Below are 17,231 nucleotides of genomic sequence, written 5' to 3'. Positions count from 1 at the left end.
ATTAATGTACTTAGCGCAGCCGACTATGGAAATGATACCTATGACATCGTTCACCCCAGTGAATTTGAAGACAGCAGCTGAGCTCCAGTGGAAGTTTTACATTGTACCAGGACATCTTATGAGAGTGCTGTGCTGTGCGCATTCTTGGGCGGAGGGGGCATTTGTAGAGTTTTGCTTCTCTTCTGTCTACTTGTCATCCCTCCGCCTGCCTTCCCAAAACTTGATGTGTCTGAAAGCACTGTCCAGCTGAACTGAAATGCGCTTCAGGAGGCTCACAAGGTACGTACTTTGTTGAGAAACATAGGAGTGGAGTCATGGATGCACACGTGTAGTTTGAAGGCAGTATGCTAGAGTCACAATAATTTCAGGACACAAAGCAATGCAAATATATACCTACACACACATATTAAAAAAATTAGAGCAGCCAATGCAACTGGGGACAATAGACACTTTCTCTTTTGGTTACTGAAACTCTTGGCCTCAGTAAAGGTTTTGCTCTAACGGTGCATTAGGAACCTCTCCAGCCGAAGTGCAGTACAAGAGAACGCACCACGCACCCATCCGTGCGGACATGCCTGATGCAACCCGCAGGTGCCGAAAGGGTGCCGGCCGCAGTGCCCAGGGCGCAGCCACAGCGGCGGTGCTCAGCTGGGGCTGGGCAAGGCTCTCCCACACGAGGGGGGGCCTGCGCCCCCAGAACCCCCTTAGCCCTGCGATTCTCCCCCCTCCCGACCGCCGACGCCCGGCCAGAGCCGACGCCAACCCCAGACTCTCCCGGCGGTGGGAGGAGCGCCCGGGCGGGCGGGGCGCTGTATCGGGCCCGCCCGGAGCCGCCGCCGCCGCCGCCGCCGCCGCCGCCGCCCCACTCGCGGGCCCGGGGTGGGAGGGAGGTGAGTGGGGGGCGGCGGCGGGGCCGGGCCGGGGGCCGGAACATGGAGGCGGCTCTTTGCGCGGCTTCCCCCGCCGCGGCCGCGTGTGGCAGCCCGGAACTCCCGTGCGGGGCACTGCCGTGCCCTGCGTCGCCGTGCGGCAGCCTGCAGCGGCCTCCCCGCTGCACGGCCGGGGTGGGCGGCCGGGCCGGGCCGCGGCCGGCGGGGCGGAGGGAGGGAGGGAGGGAGGAAGGGAGGCTGCCCGCCCGGTCTGCCCGCCCGGTCTGCCCGGTCTGCCCGGTCTGCCCGCTACCCCGCCGCCCCGTCCCCCGGCAGGGCAGCGCGGAGCAGCCCGGCGCGGCCGGCCGGCGGTTCCCGCGGTGCGCGGAGAAGCGAAGGGCAGAGGCGTTTGTCGGGAGCGCGGTGCGTGGCCGCTGCAGAGCCGGCCCCGGCCCCGGCCCCGCTCCCTCCGCCGCAGCGCACGTTGTCCTGCCGCCCCGCTCTGCGCCAAACCGCTTCCCCCCCCCCCCCCCGCGGTGTTCCTGGCACGGCCTCTCGCCCCTCACGCGTGCAGGTGCCGCTTACCCGTGTCCGTGGTGAGGGACGTTCACCGAGTCCTCTCTGCATCCCCAGTGCTCGGGAAACCGGGAGGACCTCGCCAGCGGAGGAGGCTGGGGAAGGCGGATGATGAGATTGGGGTCTCTTCTGGCGCAGGCTGCCCGTAATAGCAAGGTACACACACCGGAGAGATTTCATCGCTTGGTTTTGGTGTCTGTGCGGCTGAGGTGGTGCCTACGCGCTGTAGTCATTTTTCTCGCTGTAACCCTGTCCTCCTGCTTTTCCAAGGCTTCGGAAAGTGAGCTACTGTCACCGCGCCGGGGCCAGAGCTTGCTGTCTTGTAGGAGTGAGGCTGTGTATCAGTGCTGCATTGGATGGTGAACAAGAAAGGCCAAACACTGATTCATGCATCTCTCGGCTTGCTTTTAATGTGAGTCTCCACATTAAGCCTCTGACCTCTCCAGGAGCTGATGGTGGGGTCATTCCTGCTCTAATGTTTGCATATGCAGAAGACCAATATGTTTTTCCTGATTCTCAGAGAATCTCAGTAACTCTTTCCGTCATGTGTTCATGTGTTAACAGTTGGACTCGATGATCTCAAAGGTCTTTTCCGACCTAATGATTCTATGATTCTACACGTGCGTAGCCTTGTAGGAACCCCAGGCCATGCTGCGTTTGGCCGTGCATCTGTTAATTATTTTTCAGTGGGGATGCAACAGTAACAAAAAAGATCTTTTTCAGTTTTTTCCATACATCAGGGGAACTTAAAAGACCTGAAATGAGCTCCTGTCAAACTGGAACTCCAGTGACTGTGCAAGGGAATGCACAGTCTTAAACTTACTGCTGGATTAAGCTCTTACAGTGTTTTATATGGACCAGGCCCAGGAGGCTTTTCCTGAGGCCTGACTGAGTAACTTTATTCCGGCTGGCTGGGGAATTTTGAGAGTTTTATTTTTTAATGTGAACAGTGGTGATTATCTGATATGAAAGCAGTAAACAAACATCCCCTGGGTTTACTGTGCAGTGTAGCACAATATTTTGCAATTGGGAGTGTTGTGAAACTGGTTTTCAGCTAGCTTGGAAATACATGTGACTGTGTAGCTGAATCTGCCAGGAAACTGCTTGGCTAATTCACTCATTTCCTTGGGTACGTGGAAAAGAATAACCCACCCAAACTCTTCCCATTCCATAGTAGGTACCCGCTCTTCAGCTGCAGTCTCTGTACAGTATCGCAGTAACTGCAGCCTGCCAAGGTGCAACGGGCAGTATGTCAAACTTCTCTGGGTTCCTGGAATAAAGGTTGCTCAAGCAAATGTAAATATTACTTTATTGCACTGAGAAACTTTGTCATCTGCATTATAACCCCATAGTGGGGGAAGGAAAACCCAACCTCTGCTTAAACTGATAATTATTTATACTGCAGGCAAAATCTTAGGAGCCACCCTTCTGCCCCTCTGCGATTGCCAGCGCTATTTGCTGGATTCCTTAAGTGGGAACGTGGAGCTTAAATAGCACAGCAAGAAGGGAGGGAAGGGAGGCAGTCACAGCAGAAGGCTGGGGAGAGATGAGATGAGTTAGACTGACAGACTGCAGTATACCTTGTTGAAGCTCCCTGGAGAAGAGCAATGGATACTGGACCATCTCTTGAGGGAGCGATGTGCCCTGTGGGGAGCATTGAGGCTGTCTCCTTGCACAGCGGCAGAGCAGAGCGGGCTGCAGTTGTGGTCAGCTAACTGACGCTCGGCTGCTGTATGATTTCCATGCAGAAAACAGGGAAGGAAAAGCCAAGGAGTCTCTATGCAAACTGACCTTTGAGAAGGAAGCCCGGGTGTCCAGAAGGCACCGCAGCATCACACAAGTGCCATCCTGCTGTCCTGGAGGGGCTCACTAAAACTGCCCCCTTCTCACTGCATTGGGGTTGTAGTCTTGGGAAGCCCTTTCTTCTGAGAGTTGGAGTGGGGGACTGCTCCCGGGGAGGCTCACTAGGGTCTCTGATGGAGACCTTCTGCGTCAACCTGAGCTGACATGCAAAGCAGAGGAGTTAGGAAGACACTCTGGGAGCAGGAGTTGCCACATACGCCTGCATTTTGCCTGGTCACAAACGGCAGCCAAAGGGTTTAGCTCAGCCAACGTGTATGGGCTGAGAGCTGGAATGTGCTGCGACGTTGCTGGCACAGGCATGTTAATTTTTTCTCTGTTGTAATTGGGTCTTTCCTCCCATTTACCAGAAAGGGAACAACCTGCCTTATCTTACTTGCTTACCTGACCATTGATCAGAGAGTCTGCCATACACTCAGTCACAGGAGAAGAGAGATCTGTGCACTGGAGAGGCTGTGAAGAAGACAAGTTTCCAGCTGCTTTTGCCACTGCAATCTCTGTCAAGCTCCTGTATGACTCAGGTGAGTCTGCTGGGGAGAGAAACACAAGATTTATAAAGACCAGTTCAAGCTGCAGATAGGGAGAGATATTCGGAAGTTCCTTGTTTTGATTTAGTTATCCTCATCCTTTAGCTGACTTAGATCCTGTGTTGATTTAGTGATGGAATAGTGACTTTTCTGGGAGCTTTCCAGGGGGAGAACCAGTCAAGAGCTAGGACAACATCCATGTTTCATGCCTCTGCCATTCAAGAGGAGCGAGGACCAGGAGTTTTGCTCCAGGCTAGGAAAAACAATCCTGAGTAAGTCTGGGCAGGTAAAAGCTAACAGCTTGTGGTCCTCGGGCATACGTACAGCTGCAACTGGAGCAATGGAGCCAGTGATATGTTTTCTAGCTGACTGTGAATGTATGAGTCTGATGAGACACTTTTCTGTCTTGTCTCTGCCTGCAGAAGAAGGTTAAGATGGTCAGGTTCATTCTCATACCCAAGATCTATTTCTCAGTTTTATAGTCACAAAACTGCCATTTTACAATGGTGTAATCATGCCAGTGCAAAGTCTAGCGAGACTGCAACTGCACCAGTATAAAAAAGCCATGTACTTTTTCCTCTTGCTGTCAAAAACTGGCTGGGCTTCCTACACAGGTAAAATAAAAAGGTATAAATTTATTGACCAGAACCAAAAGTTTTTAAAGAAGTTAATTATCTTGTGTGCTGTGAAGGCTATGCTCCAACTAAACACAACTTCAGAAAATTAAATTAAAAGAATGAGATAGCCAGGGTAAGAGCTTCTGAAATAATACTTGATGTAACGAGAACAGCACAGTGGTTTATTCACTTGTTCTGGATTCTCTCTGTTGAGATGTAAAGTCATTGCCAAGTTTGTAGGTATAAGAACTAAATGTGTCATTTCTCCTAAAAACAACTTTATTTTGGATTAGGGAAACAAGAATAAATAAGAACGAGCAAAGGGGCTTTTTGGTCAGGGAAGCCAGCTGTTGCTGGCTGCAGTGGTTTGAATGGGTACTGAGGGGAGAAGGCCGGAACGGGTGCTGACATGCACTCTTCAGTGAGGGAAAGGTGCAGCAGGCGGAACACAAACCCCACGTTGTCTCCTGGTCCCATACACAACCATCGTAAGGCAGCATCTAGACTGGCTCCTGTCTAGACTCAATTTTAAGGACTAAACAACTTCTTCCCCTGTGTTGTTTTATCAGACCATTTGTCTCCCAGTAGCTCGTTAGAACCTAATTCAGCTCTGTTCATGAGAGCGGTGGTGCACATGAGTCATTAAAGTGCAGGGCATTAAAGAAGAGCCTGTGTGCTGGAACTGCCAGTGGTCGTGCTCGTCTCTGAGCTGCTGTGACAATATTGACATGAAGCGATGCCAAGGCAGCATAATACCATTTGAGCAAAGTCCTAAACAGCAGGTTGTTGAAAGCAGTACTTAATATGCAGGCACATGTGTTCGTTTGTAGCCAGCTCTGAAATTTGTATTAAAATGGATTTCACTCTCACAGTCTAAAGGCATTGACACCCCCTCATTAACTCAGCTGTGGAAACAATGCTTATGCTACTGAAAGACCTTAGGCACACGCTGTCTTCCACTTCTTGGTTTGCATAAGGAGGCTGTAGGTAGTCCTTTCAAGAGCCCCAGTTACTACCATGATTCAAATCATCGAGGGGAGGAGAGACTGTTGGGTGGAGGATCTAGGCAGAAGTCCCTGGCTCTTCAGCCGTGGGAAAGCAGATAGCTCGCGTTGTGTTTTGCAGTGTTGTAACATGGATTGACAGATTTTCTCTTTTAATCCTGTCCTCTAGTGTTCCTGGGTCTACCTCTTCTCTCCCAAGATGCTGAGAAGAGTCCTGTGTACAGTGTTGTTCATGGGAGCCTTGCCATCACTGGCTGAAGTGTCCCAGGGCCACATCTCCGTGGTCTTGCTGGGAGCCACAGGTGATTTGGCCAAGAAGTATTTGTGGCAGGGTCTGTTCCAACTCTACATGGACCAAGTGAGCAGTGGCCACAGCTTCACTTTCCACGGGGCTGCACTGACAGCTCTGGAGCCAGGGCAGAGGCTGATGTTTGATGTGCTGAAGAAGCTGGCCTGTCCCCCAGATGAGTCTCCCAACAGGTGTGCTGTGCTCAAGGACCAGTTCCTGAAGCTGAGCCAATACCACCAGCTGAAGACTGCCGAAAACTACACCGCACTGAACAGAGAGATTGAGACGCTGCTTCGCCAGGAGGGACTGAAGGAGGCTGGAAGGATCTTCTACTTCTCAGTACCACCATTTGCCTACACAGAGATTGCCCGTCACATCAACAGCAGCTGCAGACCGCCTCCGGGAGCCTGGCTACGTGTGGTGCTGGAGAAACCTTTTGGCCATGACCTGGAGTCAGCCCAGCAGCTGGCTGCAGAGCTGAGAAGCTTCTTCAGGGAAGAGGAGATGTACCGGGTGGACCACTACCTTGGCAAACAGGTGAGCAGCTTGCAACGCGCAGCCCCTTTGCCAGGTTGAGGGACTTAGTGGCTGGGTGGATGTCAGCTCTGCAGCTAATGAGAGCGTTATTCCCCTCTCAAAGTCGGGCAGAGCCACTGAGTGTGGTCCCGGGCCTCCATTTGCTTAGGGAGTCCTATACTGTTATTCTTGTCCTGTACTGTGCTGCTGTCCATCCTCTTACAGAGCAGGGGAAATGTGCAGACCAAAGCAGGGCTTTCTCCCGTTAGAGTGATGAGGGTCCCCTTTCCAGAGGGAAGCCAGGGTGTAGGGGTGAACTCTGTGTGTGCATGAAGGAGAGATGCAGAATTCATCTGGTCTTCTCACCAAGGTCAGGGCTTTGATTTCGCTGAACAAGCAACGCCCTTTCCCTCTCACAGTTCTCCCATCTCATTACACACAGGCCTCTCTGCTTAGCCGTGGCTTCTAGAAGCAGTTTTTAATTTGATATGATATGGAGCTGATGGGATGTTAGTTTTGCAGGATGCTTAGGAGAAGGTTTCTTCCTGCCCTGTGCTCTGCTCGGGGCACGGAGGACTGGCTGCTGCAGGGACAGCTCAGGATGTGGAGCTGCATTGTCCCAGAGGGAATGTGTTCAAGGACGTGCCATCCTTGTTTTAGAGGAATGTGATGCCACATTTTGAAAGTAGCCTGTTCCATCCATGGCACTGTGGCCAGATTTTAGTCAGAAGGTTGCATGTCCAGCTGCAAGGAGAGCATCTCTACCAAGACAGGGGATTTCTTCTCTTTTTTTTTTTTTTTCTTTTTTTTTTTTCCCTCCCCAAAAGAGCAGATGGTTTTAGTGGTGTAAGCATCTGATCTGATGTATTTCAGCACTTTGGAACTGTACGTTAGTCCCAGGATGGTCTGACTCAGCCCTTTGTCCTTTGACAGGTATAAACTGAGTGCCTTGCAGTTTGTAGTTCAGCCTTTTTCACATGAAACCTCAAAATGCCTCAGAAAGACCTTTAATGTCTGCTCTGTACAGTCATGGGAGACCCCACTGTGCATCACTGCAAGCTCTCTTGCTGATTTTCTCTTCTCTGACCCACTCTGCTCTCTGCTGTGTGGCATGTGTGCTGGCACTCCAGAGCTGGCCGCATCCCAGTGCCGGACGGAGCAGTGAGGCAGAGATACTGTGGAAACCTGGTGAGTTTTTGTTGGGTCTTTGATTTTTCCCTTCACAGGCTGTAGCCCATATCCTGCCTTTTCGAGACCAGAACCGACAGTTTCTGGATCCAATTTGGAACCGACATCATGTGGAAAGAGTGGAGATTGTCTTGAAAGAGACTGTGGATGCTAAAGGTTGGTGAGGCGAGTGTGCAGAGCTAGGGTGAATGAGCGAGAAGGAGAACTGGCAGGTTCATTAATTATGTGAAAGTAGCCCTTGAGGTACTGCTGTGCAGAAACAAAAAAGAGCAGATGAATGATATGTTGCTCCCTGGAAATAGAGAGGGACTGTCCTACACTTCCTATGCTAGGGACTGACTCACTTCCAGGTAGTGTTGCTGCTTCCAAGAAAAGATTCCCATTGCAGTTCAGCTGGGAGCAGGGGCAGAATCCCCCAGCTTTTTCTGCTGCAGAGCTTTGGGGGCACTGCAGCTAGCTTTCTATCCCAAATCTTGGTAGAAGGCACTGGATTTGGAACTGATGCAATCTAAGGCCACTTCAGTTCAGTGCTGCAATCATCTGGTGGTTGTAACAACAACCCTTTTGTATTCCTGTCCTGTTAGCTACCAAGCTCACACTGAGTATACATTTGCGCTATTCTTTGGAAGATGCTCTTGCATCTTTTGCCTGGGTGTTACTTGTATCGGCTAGTTGGTGTCAGTCCAGGTACCTAGATCAGTCTGTGTTTGTCTGCCTGTTTCTTTCCCTTCCTCTCTGTAGTAAGAAAGAGCATTGCAGAGAGAAAATCCAAGCCCAGAGTTGCTAGCATGGGTCTGCTGCTGAAGGACACGGCTGCAATCCCTCCCTGCAATGCTGCAGCATCCCCTCTGCAGTGCTCAGCATAAAGCGCTCTGGGCTGGACTGCCACCCGCAGCACTTCTTGGGATGTCAGGCGCCCTCAGTTCTGCAAACATCAGGATTGCTTCTCCACTCGCTTTACCTCCTCTTCTATCTTCCTCCTCCCTGCCTCCTTCCCTTCCTTCCTCAGCCACCGCAAACTCAATTAATGCAACTTTATCAAACTTGGAGTAATCTTTGGTTTGGCAGCCCAGACCTCACCTGGGCCTGTTTGTGGGAGAGGGATGCACTGCAGAGGGATTTAGGGAGAACAGTGCTGTCTGTGTGTAGCCCCAGTTACCCCCTGTACCCTCCCCACTCGGAACAGCTTTGTAATTTTTCATTTGATGTCTTTTTTCCCCTGTGCGGCTTCAGCTGGCAGCCTGGCTCCCAGCAAGTCTGCAGCATTGATTTCGTTAATGAATGTGCCTTTGGATTAGAGCAAGGGAGATAAACGTATCAATCAATAGAGGAAGCCTATGGCCGTGATGTAGTCTGCAGTGTGCAGCCTGCTGCTGATGGACTACAGAAAGGCATCTCTTTGAGTCACTTTCTTTGTAAGTGCATTGTCCTTCTCCCCCTGTTCCCACCTGCATGAGAAGTCAGGCAGGGAAAGAGAAGCAGGGTTTTGTGCATGAAATTTTGTCTCTCAAGGGCATGGCTCAGCCAGAGCCTTCCGAGGACATGAAAACCAGGGGAAAAGAGGCAGTGAAGAGCAGTGCTCATTGCCAGGGCCCAGCTTCAGCTGTTCTGTGGACCTGGTGTGTAGCTATAGAGCTGCTGGGGTCCCTGCTCTGAGCCCGCTTTCCAGCTGCTCTGTCAAAGCTTTTGCATAGAACTGCACATTGTGTGGGGTCCCGGGCCCAGGTGCTGTGACCTGTGGGACAGGAGTGTCCGGGCCAGGGTTATACAGGGGCCCTGCATCACGCTGTATGTGGGAGGTTTGAGCTGGATATTGCTGCCAGTCACTGACCACAGCTTCTGAAAGCACAAGCAGTTCAAGAAAGCAAAGCTGCCTTCTGCTCTGTGCACTCGGGAAGTATCAGGCAAGAGCATTACTCCTGCTGGGTATAGGCTCTGTAAGCACCCAAAAGGTGAACTATGTCTGGCTCGGTGGAGGACAAGCAGTCCTGAGGGAACCTTTTATCTTTATTTTAGTAGCAGAGACATTTTGGAAGCCCCTCTGGAGGGAGAGGAAAGGCTTAGGATCATAGAATCGTAGAATGGTTTGGGTTGAAAGGGGCCTTTGAAGATAATCCAGTTCAAGCCCCCTGCCATGGGCAGGGACATCTTTCACTAGGTCAGGTTGCTCAAAGCCTTGTCCAGTCAGACCTTGAACATGTCCAGTGACGGGACATCCACAGCTTCTCTGGGCTTGATAGCTTCAAGTTAATTGTTGGGCCAGGAGAAGAGGAGCTTGGTGCAAACCAATTAGGGCTTGTGCTCTTCGTTCTCCTTGGCACACGTTATACGTGCAGAGGGCAAGGCTGCAAGAAAACCACATCAGTTTAGTAGCATCTTACCTCCTCTTTGTCCTCAGGCCGCACCAGCTTCTACGAGCAGTATGGAGTCATCCGGGACGTGCTGCAGAACCACCTCACAGAGGCCCTGATGTTCCTGACCATGGAGCTCCCAGCCAACGTGAGCAGGGCCGAAGAGGTTTTGCAGTGCAAGCTGCAGGCCTTCCAGTCCTTGCGGGGCCTGGAGAAAAACAGTGCCGTGTTGGGTCAGTATCAGGCATACGCCAGCCAAGTACAGGAGGAACTGCAGAAGGCACAAGGCTACATCACCACAACACCAACCTTTGCAGGTGAGAGTTTGGTCTGGGCCCTGGAGAGGGGAGTAGTCTAGAGCTGAGGAGAGCAGGAGATGTGAGTCCTTGCATGCTGATACCAGCTCCGTGACTCTGGACCTCACTGCTGACACAGGGATGTCTCCAGGCATCCACCGGCATGGTAACTGGGAGCTGTAACAAGATAATACCGTTGTCATGTTAGTTAACTAATGATCCATGGGAAGCATTGCATAAGAGCTAAGTCCCATTATTCTTGATAAGATCTCTGTGTTATTTTTAGAAGTGGCCTGCAAACTCCTTTGCCTTTTCATAAAGTTGAGTTGCTCTCTGCATCTGAGAGGTAAAGCATTGGCACTTCTCTGTGATGAGTAGACCACAAGGCCATCTCTGGCCATGCTGTGTCTTCTGAACATTAAAGATTTTGTCTGAGTGATATTTGTGCCCAGAAACTGGGTTTTCTGCAAGGTGAAAGGAGGCTAATCAAGTAGGATACCTGGGAGGAAGCACAGCACGGCAGTTGGAGAGCAGTTAGTCCAGTGATGACATGAAAGGGCTGAATGTGGAGCAAGAGACGCAGTGGATGCCAAGATCTGGGAGCTAAGGAAGGAGAATGATGGGCAGGTGACAGAGATCCCCTAATATCTGCTTGCTCTTTGGGTTTAATATGGTGGCTGAGATCACTGTCATTTCAGGTGTGCTGATTCACAGTGACAACCTGCGTTGGGAAGGGGTCCCTTTCCTCCTCACTTCTGGGAAAGCTCTGGATGAACGGGTAGGTTATGTCCGTGTTCTCTTCAAGAACCGGGCCTACTGCACTCAGAGCGAGACTCTGAGGGATGCAGGGCACAGCCAATGTAAAGCCAAGCAGATCATCTTCTACATTGGGCACGGCGCACTCAACACCCCCGCGGTGCTTGTGAGCAGGAACCTTTTCAGGCCTGTCATGCCAGAAGGCAGTTGGAGAGAAGCAGTGAGTCAGTCAGACCTGCACATTTTTGGACAACCATTGTCTGATTACTATGTGTACAGCCCTGTGAAAGAGAGAGATGCATATTCTGTCCTCATCTCCAACATCTACCATGGCAGGAAGGACTTCTTCATTACCACCGAGAACCTGCTGGCCTCCTGGGGGTTCTGGACACCACTGCTGGATAGCATTTCCCACCAGCCCCTGCGCCTCTACCCTGGGGGCGTGGAGAACCAGCACCTCTTAGACTTTGAAATGGTGAGTGGGGAAGTGGCGTTCACACTGGCAGAGCCAGTGGAAGTGCTGAACCCCAACAGGCTGATGCCAAGTGATTACAAGACAATCCAGTCCAAATATCGGCACAGTCCCCTGGTCTCAGCATGGTCTGAGGACCTGATTTCCCAGCTGGCTTCTGACATCGAGAAGACAGCACGCAGGACTGTGGCACGCTCTGGGCAGTTCCACTTGGCCTTCTCGGGTGGCTCAAGCCCGGTGGTCCTATTCCAGCGGCTGGCAAGACACCATTATGCCTTCCCGTGGAAGCACACCCACATCTGGCTGGTAGATGAACGCTGTGTCCCTCTCACTGACACTGAGTCCAACTTCTTCAGCTTGCACAACCACCTCCTCCAGAGTGTCAGGGTCCCCTACTTCAATGTCCACCCCATGCCTGTGCACCTGAACCAGCGGCTCTGTGTGGAAGAGGACAGAGGCACAGAGCTGTATGCCAAGGAGATCATGGCCCTGGTGGCCAATGCCAGCTTTGACCTGGTGCTGCTGGGGGTGGGCACTGACGGGCACACTGCCTCGCTCTTCCCCCGATCTGAAAATGGCTTGGAAGGGGCTCAGACCGTGGTGCTGACTGAAAGCCCTGTCAAACCTCACCAAAGGATGAGCCTTAGCCTGCCCCTTATCAACAAGGCCAGGCAGGTGTTTGTCCTGGTTTTGGGGAAGGGTAAGCACAGCATCACCACCCTGCTCAGCAGAGTGGGCCATGAGCCAAGGAAGTGGCCTGTCTCGGGTGTCAGCCCCAGCTCTGGCCAGCTGGTGTGGTATGTGGATTATGAAGCTCTGCTTGGGTGATGCCTTCACAGTGTCCCTCCTCCCTTGTCTGCGTGGCCCTTACAGCCTGGATTTTCCTACACAATGTCCATGTTTTTCCGTTGCCAGCAGCAGCTTCATCTCTGACAGATGCCTCTAACCTTCTGGGAAATCTGTGGCCTGCAGTGCCTCTGACGTTTGAGCCCAGAAAGGAGCTCGGCTCAGTGTTCAGAGCTAAGTAGGACCCAAGAAGCCAGTGCAGCATTTCTGGCTCTGCTAGGGATTCTAACTGTGACTTTGGACAAATTACCTCACCTTGAAGTGCCTCAGTTTTCCCTGTCAGGCCTTTGTGGTTATTAGCTTTTAACTACCTCGCAGGCACTACGGGAGACTTTTTAAATTAAGTACCTGCCAAATTTTTTTTTTTTTTAATTCTCAGGCTAGAAGACAGTAATAACATGTTCATCCTCTGCCCTGCTCAGTCTGGCTGGGACGGAGTCGTCGTCTCAGTAAAACGATCTGTGCGCACGGGTCTGGAGTCTTGTGTGTGCAGCCCGTCTCGGTGTCAGCCAGCCACTGACTACGGCAGCGCTCTCCTGGAAGCACAGACGCCCATTTGCTTTTGTGGCATGTGGCCCCGAACTGCTGACGCTGATTTGTGAGCTCACTGCAGTCCTGAGTCTTTGCAAATTGCCCAGCAGCAGAGGCTGAGTTTATAAGCAGTAATTTGCTGGTTTCGTTAAGTGGATAGCTGATACCACGGGGGATGGAGAAGGAAGACACATTGCTTTTTAGGCTGTTAGAATAACGGGGACGGGGTGAGGAATATGGCAGTTCACAGAGCTGTTATTTGCCTGCAGTGCAATAATTATTGAGGGGAGAGCTTGGTGTTCAGAGGAGTTGTTTGGGTTTAGCTAGCAAAGAAATGTTTTCTTCAACTGTCTTTCTCTGTCTCATTCTCTGAAATGAACTTTTCTCTGTCCTCAGAATTGAAGCTTGCAGTGTCATTCAGTGGCTTATAAAATTTCTGTGGGAGGCAGCTTTATAAACTATCAACGTATCCATCATTACAGCACACATTAAGGTAGTTACAGTGTTTGTGGACGGTGGTGGTGGGGTTTGAACTCAAGGACGCTGGCTTAAAAGGGGAGGGAATTTTCTCTGCGTATCTCTTGGGCACACGGAACTAGCAAATTGCATCTCTGTGTTGACAGGACAACGTTAAGTGGTTATAGAAATGTATAGTGCTGTTGCTCCCAGGAAGGGCTGGAGACATCTAGTCCTACCTAGAGTCCCCACCCTCCCCTTCCTAATTTTCACCTTCCCAGAATGCTGCCATGCACAATGGGTGTCTCTCTGCTTTCACGATATCCCCAAACGCTCTGTGATCTTCTCTAACGGGTAATTTACCACAGCACACCAGCAGCTTTTGGTAAGGAAATCAAGACAGCACAAGATGGGAGAATCTGGGCTCACGGTCCATGCGGAGGCTAGAGACAAACCCACTCCCCCGGCGTGGCCCCAGGATGGGACAGACCCACCGCAGGAAGCTGGAACCTGGATGTGGTACTGGATGCTAGCAGGGAGGATTCCGCGTAGGAGCGGAGGCCACTTTCAAGGGGATTTCTCTCTTCTTCCTGTGAATGCTGGCCCTGTTTCCGCAGAGAAGTAGCTGTGTGTGGGTGACCGGGTGGAGATGGCAGGGTCTGAGGTGACCCAGGGACCTTGGGCTCGGCGGGGGCCCCGATGCTGACGGGAGATGGCACCCCGACCCCGAGCAGCAGCAGTAAGTTGTGTGCTGTTCGTTCAGCAGGGCTGGTCTGAGGCTGTGCCAGGCTTGGCCGCCCATCACGGCCCGGGAGCCTCACAAGGGAAAAACAGGATCCTCAGGAGCTGGACCTGGGAGTCTGGTGACCCCTTAGGGACCTGAAAGTCTGCAGTCTAGGGAAGGAAGGAGACTTTGCTTTAGAAAGCTGGGTGATAGGCATTGGCTTCAAATCCTTCCCTGCACAGGGATCTGCTGAATCCTGGTGATGAAGGTGCAAATCCAGGTACAAATAGGTGCTATGGTCTGATAGAACATGAAGCAAGGTGGGCAGGTCTATACAGCCTGTGCTCCCAGGTTTCCAGGAGCTGTTGCCTTTCAGCGTAATATTTATCTTCATGCAGAAATCAGAACTGTTGTCCCCTGCTAATCGCACAGATAAAAGTGCACTGAGCAAGCTCTGGAGAGCCTGTTACTCATCAGCAGTCCCTAGGCAAACAGAGCCAGGGAGAACATAACCTGGCAGAAGCTCTGTGCAGCAGGAAAAGGCCAAATTCTCAGGGACTGGCTGTGATTTCTGGCAGACACCCTCCCCCACCGTGCAGATGGCCCAGAAAAGCTGCGTTTTACGTACTGTATTTGACTAAGCTGAGCTGAGTTGCACTGATGTGCATCACTCTGCTTCTGCATGGGAAAGGAGGGGAGCTGTGGTGGCGTCGCTTTGTCAAAAGCTCAAACGAAGAAGAGACACAAGTGCCTTAACTGGTCTGGTTTGACGACGGGATGGCTGGTTACCCATCTTTTGCGGGTGTTCACGAAGAAGTTTGCTGCTGCCTGTTTCGTGGTTACAGGCAGGCTTAACTACCAGCACGATCAGCAAAGGGTGGAGTAAACCACAGGGGATGAGAGTAGCATAAAAAAGCAGGAGGAGGGCGAGCACTGCAGGTTCCTTGCTGCAGGCCTGGCTTGTCAAGGGGATGTGCTGACAGTGGAGCCTGGAGCAAGAGCTTACGCCTAGGAGTTAACTGGAACAAGTCTTCTGGAATAACTCTCTTCGTAGATGAGTGCTAGCAAACACTGGCTCCAAAATATATATCACAGTGGCTGAAACAGCTGTGCAGAGGAAGATGTTTTAGGTCTGGTATGTCCATAAATTCAAACATCATTTTTCGGTTTTAAACAAAAATAGCCATGTTAACTTCACTCCTGTTCTTTGGTATTTGGTGTGAGGGAACAAGTTTTAATGAAAAATTGACCTATGTGAGAATAAATATATTGTTATGAATGACAGAATTTATTACTACTTTAGAGATGACTGTGGCATTGGTGTTTTCTTATTTCTGCACGCTTTCTTGTTAATATTTGGCTGGCACTGATTTTGGAGAGGTTTATTTGCACTTTTAAATAAGCATGTGTTTTTTTCCCAGATCGCAGCTGTTCTTTCCAGCTGAAAATAGAGTTCATTTGCGAAGTCACCCCAAAATTCATCTGAGATTTTATTAAAATCCTGTAAATACTTACACACGTTTTCCTCCGTGAACATAGCTGTCTGGGTTGTTTGGGGTTTTTTTTTTAGAACCGTTCTTTTTTTTTTTTTTACACAGACATTCCTGTTAAACTGTTTAATACTTAGCATTTGCCAAATGAGAACAAATATATTAAAATATATAAAATTTGTGACTGGCAAGACAGAGACTGCAGATGGGAAGAAGGGTTAAATGAGCAACAAATCTGATGAGGACGAATGGTAGAAATCCACTGGGCTATAGGCCAAGGAAGCAGTGCTATTTTTATTTTGTGAAAGCTATTAATAGGAGCTGTGCACCTTCTTGAGAGCTTGTATTAACCTTTCTTCGCAAAAGCAACTCCATGGAGTAACTTCTTATAGTCTGTTTCTCCCATAAGTGATTATTGATACCAATTTGATTTTTTTTTTTTTAAATGGCACGTGCATTCCTAGAATTCAAGGGCATGATTATTTATATGTTTTACAGAAAACTAACACTGGAAGTAATTAATTTTTCATTTCAACTTTCATAAATCAAGTTGCAAAATCTTATTTTCCCATGAGTTTTGTGATTCCTTTCATGTTGTGTAATGAATAGAGAATTATATTTATAAAAAATAAATAGTTTTTAACAAGAGTGTCGTTTAATTTCTTTCAAAGATTGGTGGTCATTCTGTTTCTTTTCCTGTCCTCTTGGCGAGTGAAGTTTTAACATTCTAGTTGTACAAAGAGGGCAATGTTGAATTTTCTGTAGGGTGAAACCAGTAGTCTTAAATGTTCACTCTGACTCTTTTTTTTTGTGTATCATCCAAACAAGGCCAGGACTTTTCAAGCCAGAGGAACAGCCGAAGCCCTTTGAAGGTGAGAAGATGGCATCACCCAATACTATGCAGGGTCCTGGAATCACCAGGCCTTAGGAAAGTCTCCGCTGATCCACATTTACTCCGAGTTGCATTTCCATAGATACTATCACCATAGTACAGAGTTGCTTAATAATGTAGACTTTATCATAGAGCTGCGTTTTTAACTATAATCTATTCAAGATCTGTGAGCTGAGATTATGGAGTTGAACTTCAAGAACAAGCTGTGCTGTGACTCTGGCTAGGAAGGCATTACGCACGGTCCCTCCGGTTTAGCTGATACCCAAGTGTTCCTGTCCAGAACCAGCCACCTCCTCCTCGGTGAAAGGAAAGTCTCACCTGGGACCTCCATTACACAGAAAGAAGAGGGACAAGGAGCATGGCAATTTCATCCTATTGCCCCAGGGGAAGGCTTCATTTTCCTGGCAAGGGGAGGATAGGAGGATTTAAATCAGATGGATTTTTGCTGCAATCGTGCTGATTCACAAATGCTAGTTCCCCTGAATGCAGCTGCAAGGGCACTGTCGTTCACAGGCTCTGGTGGGTTTTCAGTGGTTCCCTGGGCGGCTAATGTAGCAGAGCATTTCTGTAGTACCAAGCAACGTGGGTCTTTTCAGTGTCCAAACCCTCTCCAGTGCTCCCATGGGTGTCCAGGTACATTGCTATGAGGTGTGTATGATACTTTCTGATGCTGTTGGTGATGCTGAATTATCTAAGCGACCCATACATTTGAAGATGGTCGTGCAAGTGAGGAGATTTAACAGTCATGTCATAGGGCCGGGACAGTATTTTCCCATCCCGGTCAGAAGTGTTTTAATTCTAGTTTAGGGAGAGAGTTGCTCTAGTTTAGAGACCATTGCACATCACTGAAGAGAGACACTCCAAGCAGTTACAGGATTAGTGAATCCTCCCCAAACACCGGGAGCAGAGGCAGTGGTGGTAAGAGCAGCAAAACTTACCACTTTTCAAAACAATTTTCTTGGTGCTGTGCA

At 50.2% G+C, this 17,231-nt stretch overlaps 1 protein-coding gene across 3 annotated transcripts; it reads left to right on the top strand.

Annotated features, from left to right (window-relative positions):
• The first annotated feature begins 840 nt into the window (after window positions 1-840).
• H6PD (hexose-6-phosphate dehydrogenase/glucose 1-dehydrogenase) lies at window positions 841-15,986 on the top strand. 3 transcript variants are annotated; one of them, XM_075520234.1, is made up of 8 exons: window positions 841-890; window positions 1,503-1,601; window positions 1,716-1,857; window positions 3,656-3,826; window positions 5,623-6,279; window positions 7,485-7,602; window positions 9,845-10,114; window positions 10,792-15,986. In XM_075520234.1, the coding sequence occupies exons 4-8, from the start codon at window positions 3,818-3,820 to the stop codon at window positions 12,147-12,149; spliced, it is 2,412 nt and encodes an 803-aa protein (XP_075376349.1). In that variant the 5' UTR covers window positions 841-890; window positions 1,503-1,601; window positions 1,716-1,857; window positions 3,656-3,817; the 3' UTR covers window positions 12,150-15,986. The 3 variants fall into 3 exon arrangements, with proteins under 3 accessions (XP_075376349.1, XP_075376351.1, XP_075376352.1); XM_075520236.1 differs by lacking the exon at window positions 1,716-1,857; XM_075520237.1 differs by lacking the exon at window positions 1,503-1,601 and having other exon boundaries at window positions 868-890.
• Window positions 15,987-17,231: the final 1,245 nt, after the last annotated feature.

The sequence above is a fragment of the Mycteria americana genome, chromosome 18, assembly GCF_035582795.1.
Source record: "Mycteria americana isolate JAX WOST 10 ecotype Jacksonville Zoo and Gardens chromosome 18, USCA_MyAme_1.0, whole genome shotgun sequence".
In the NCBI taxonomy this organism is placed as follows: domain Eukaryota; kingdom Metazoa; phylum Chordata; class Aves; order Ciconiiformes; family Ciconiidae; genus Mycteria; species Mycteria americana.
This window is presented reverse-complemented; position numbering and strand designations above follow the sequence as displayed.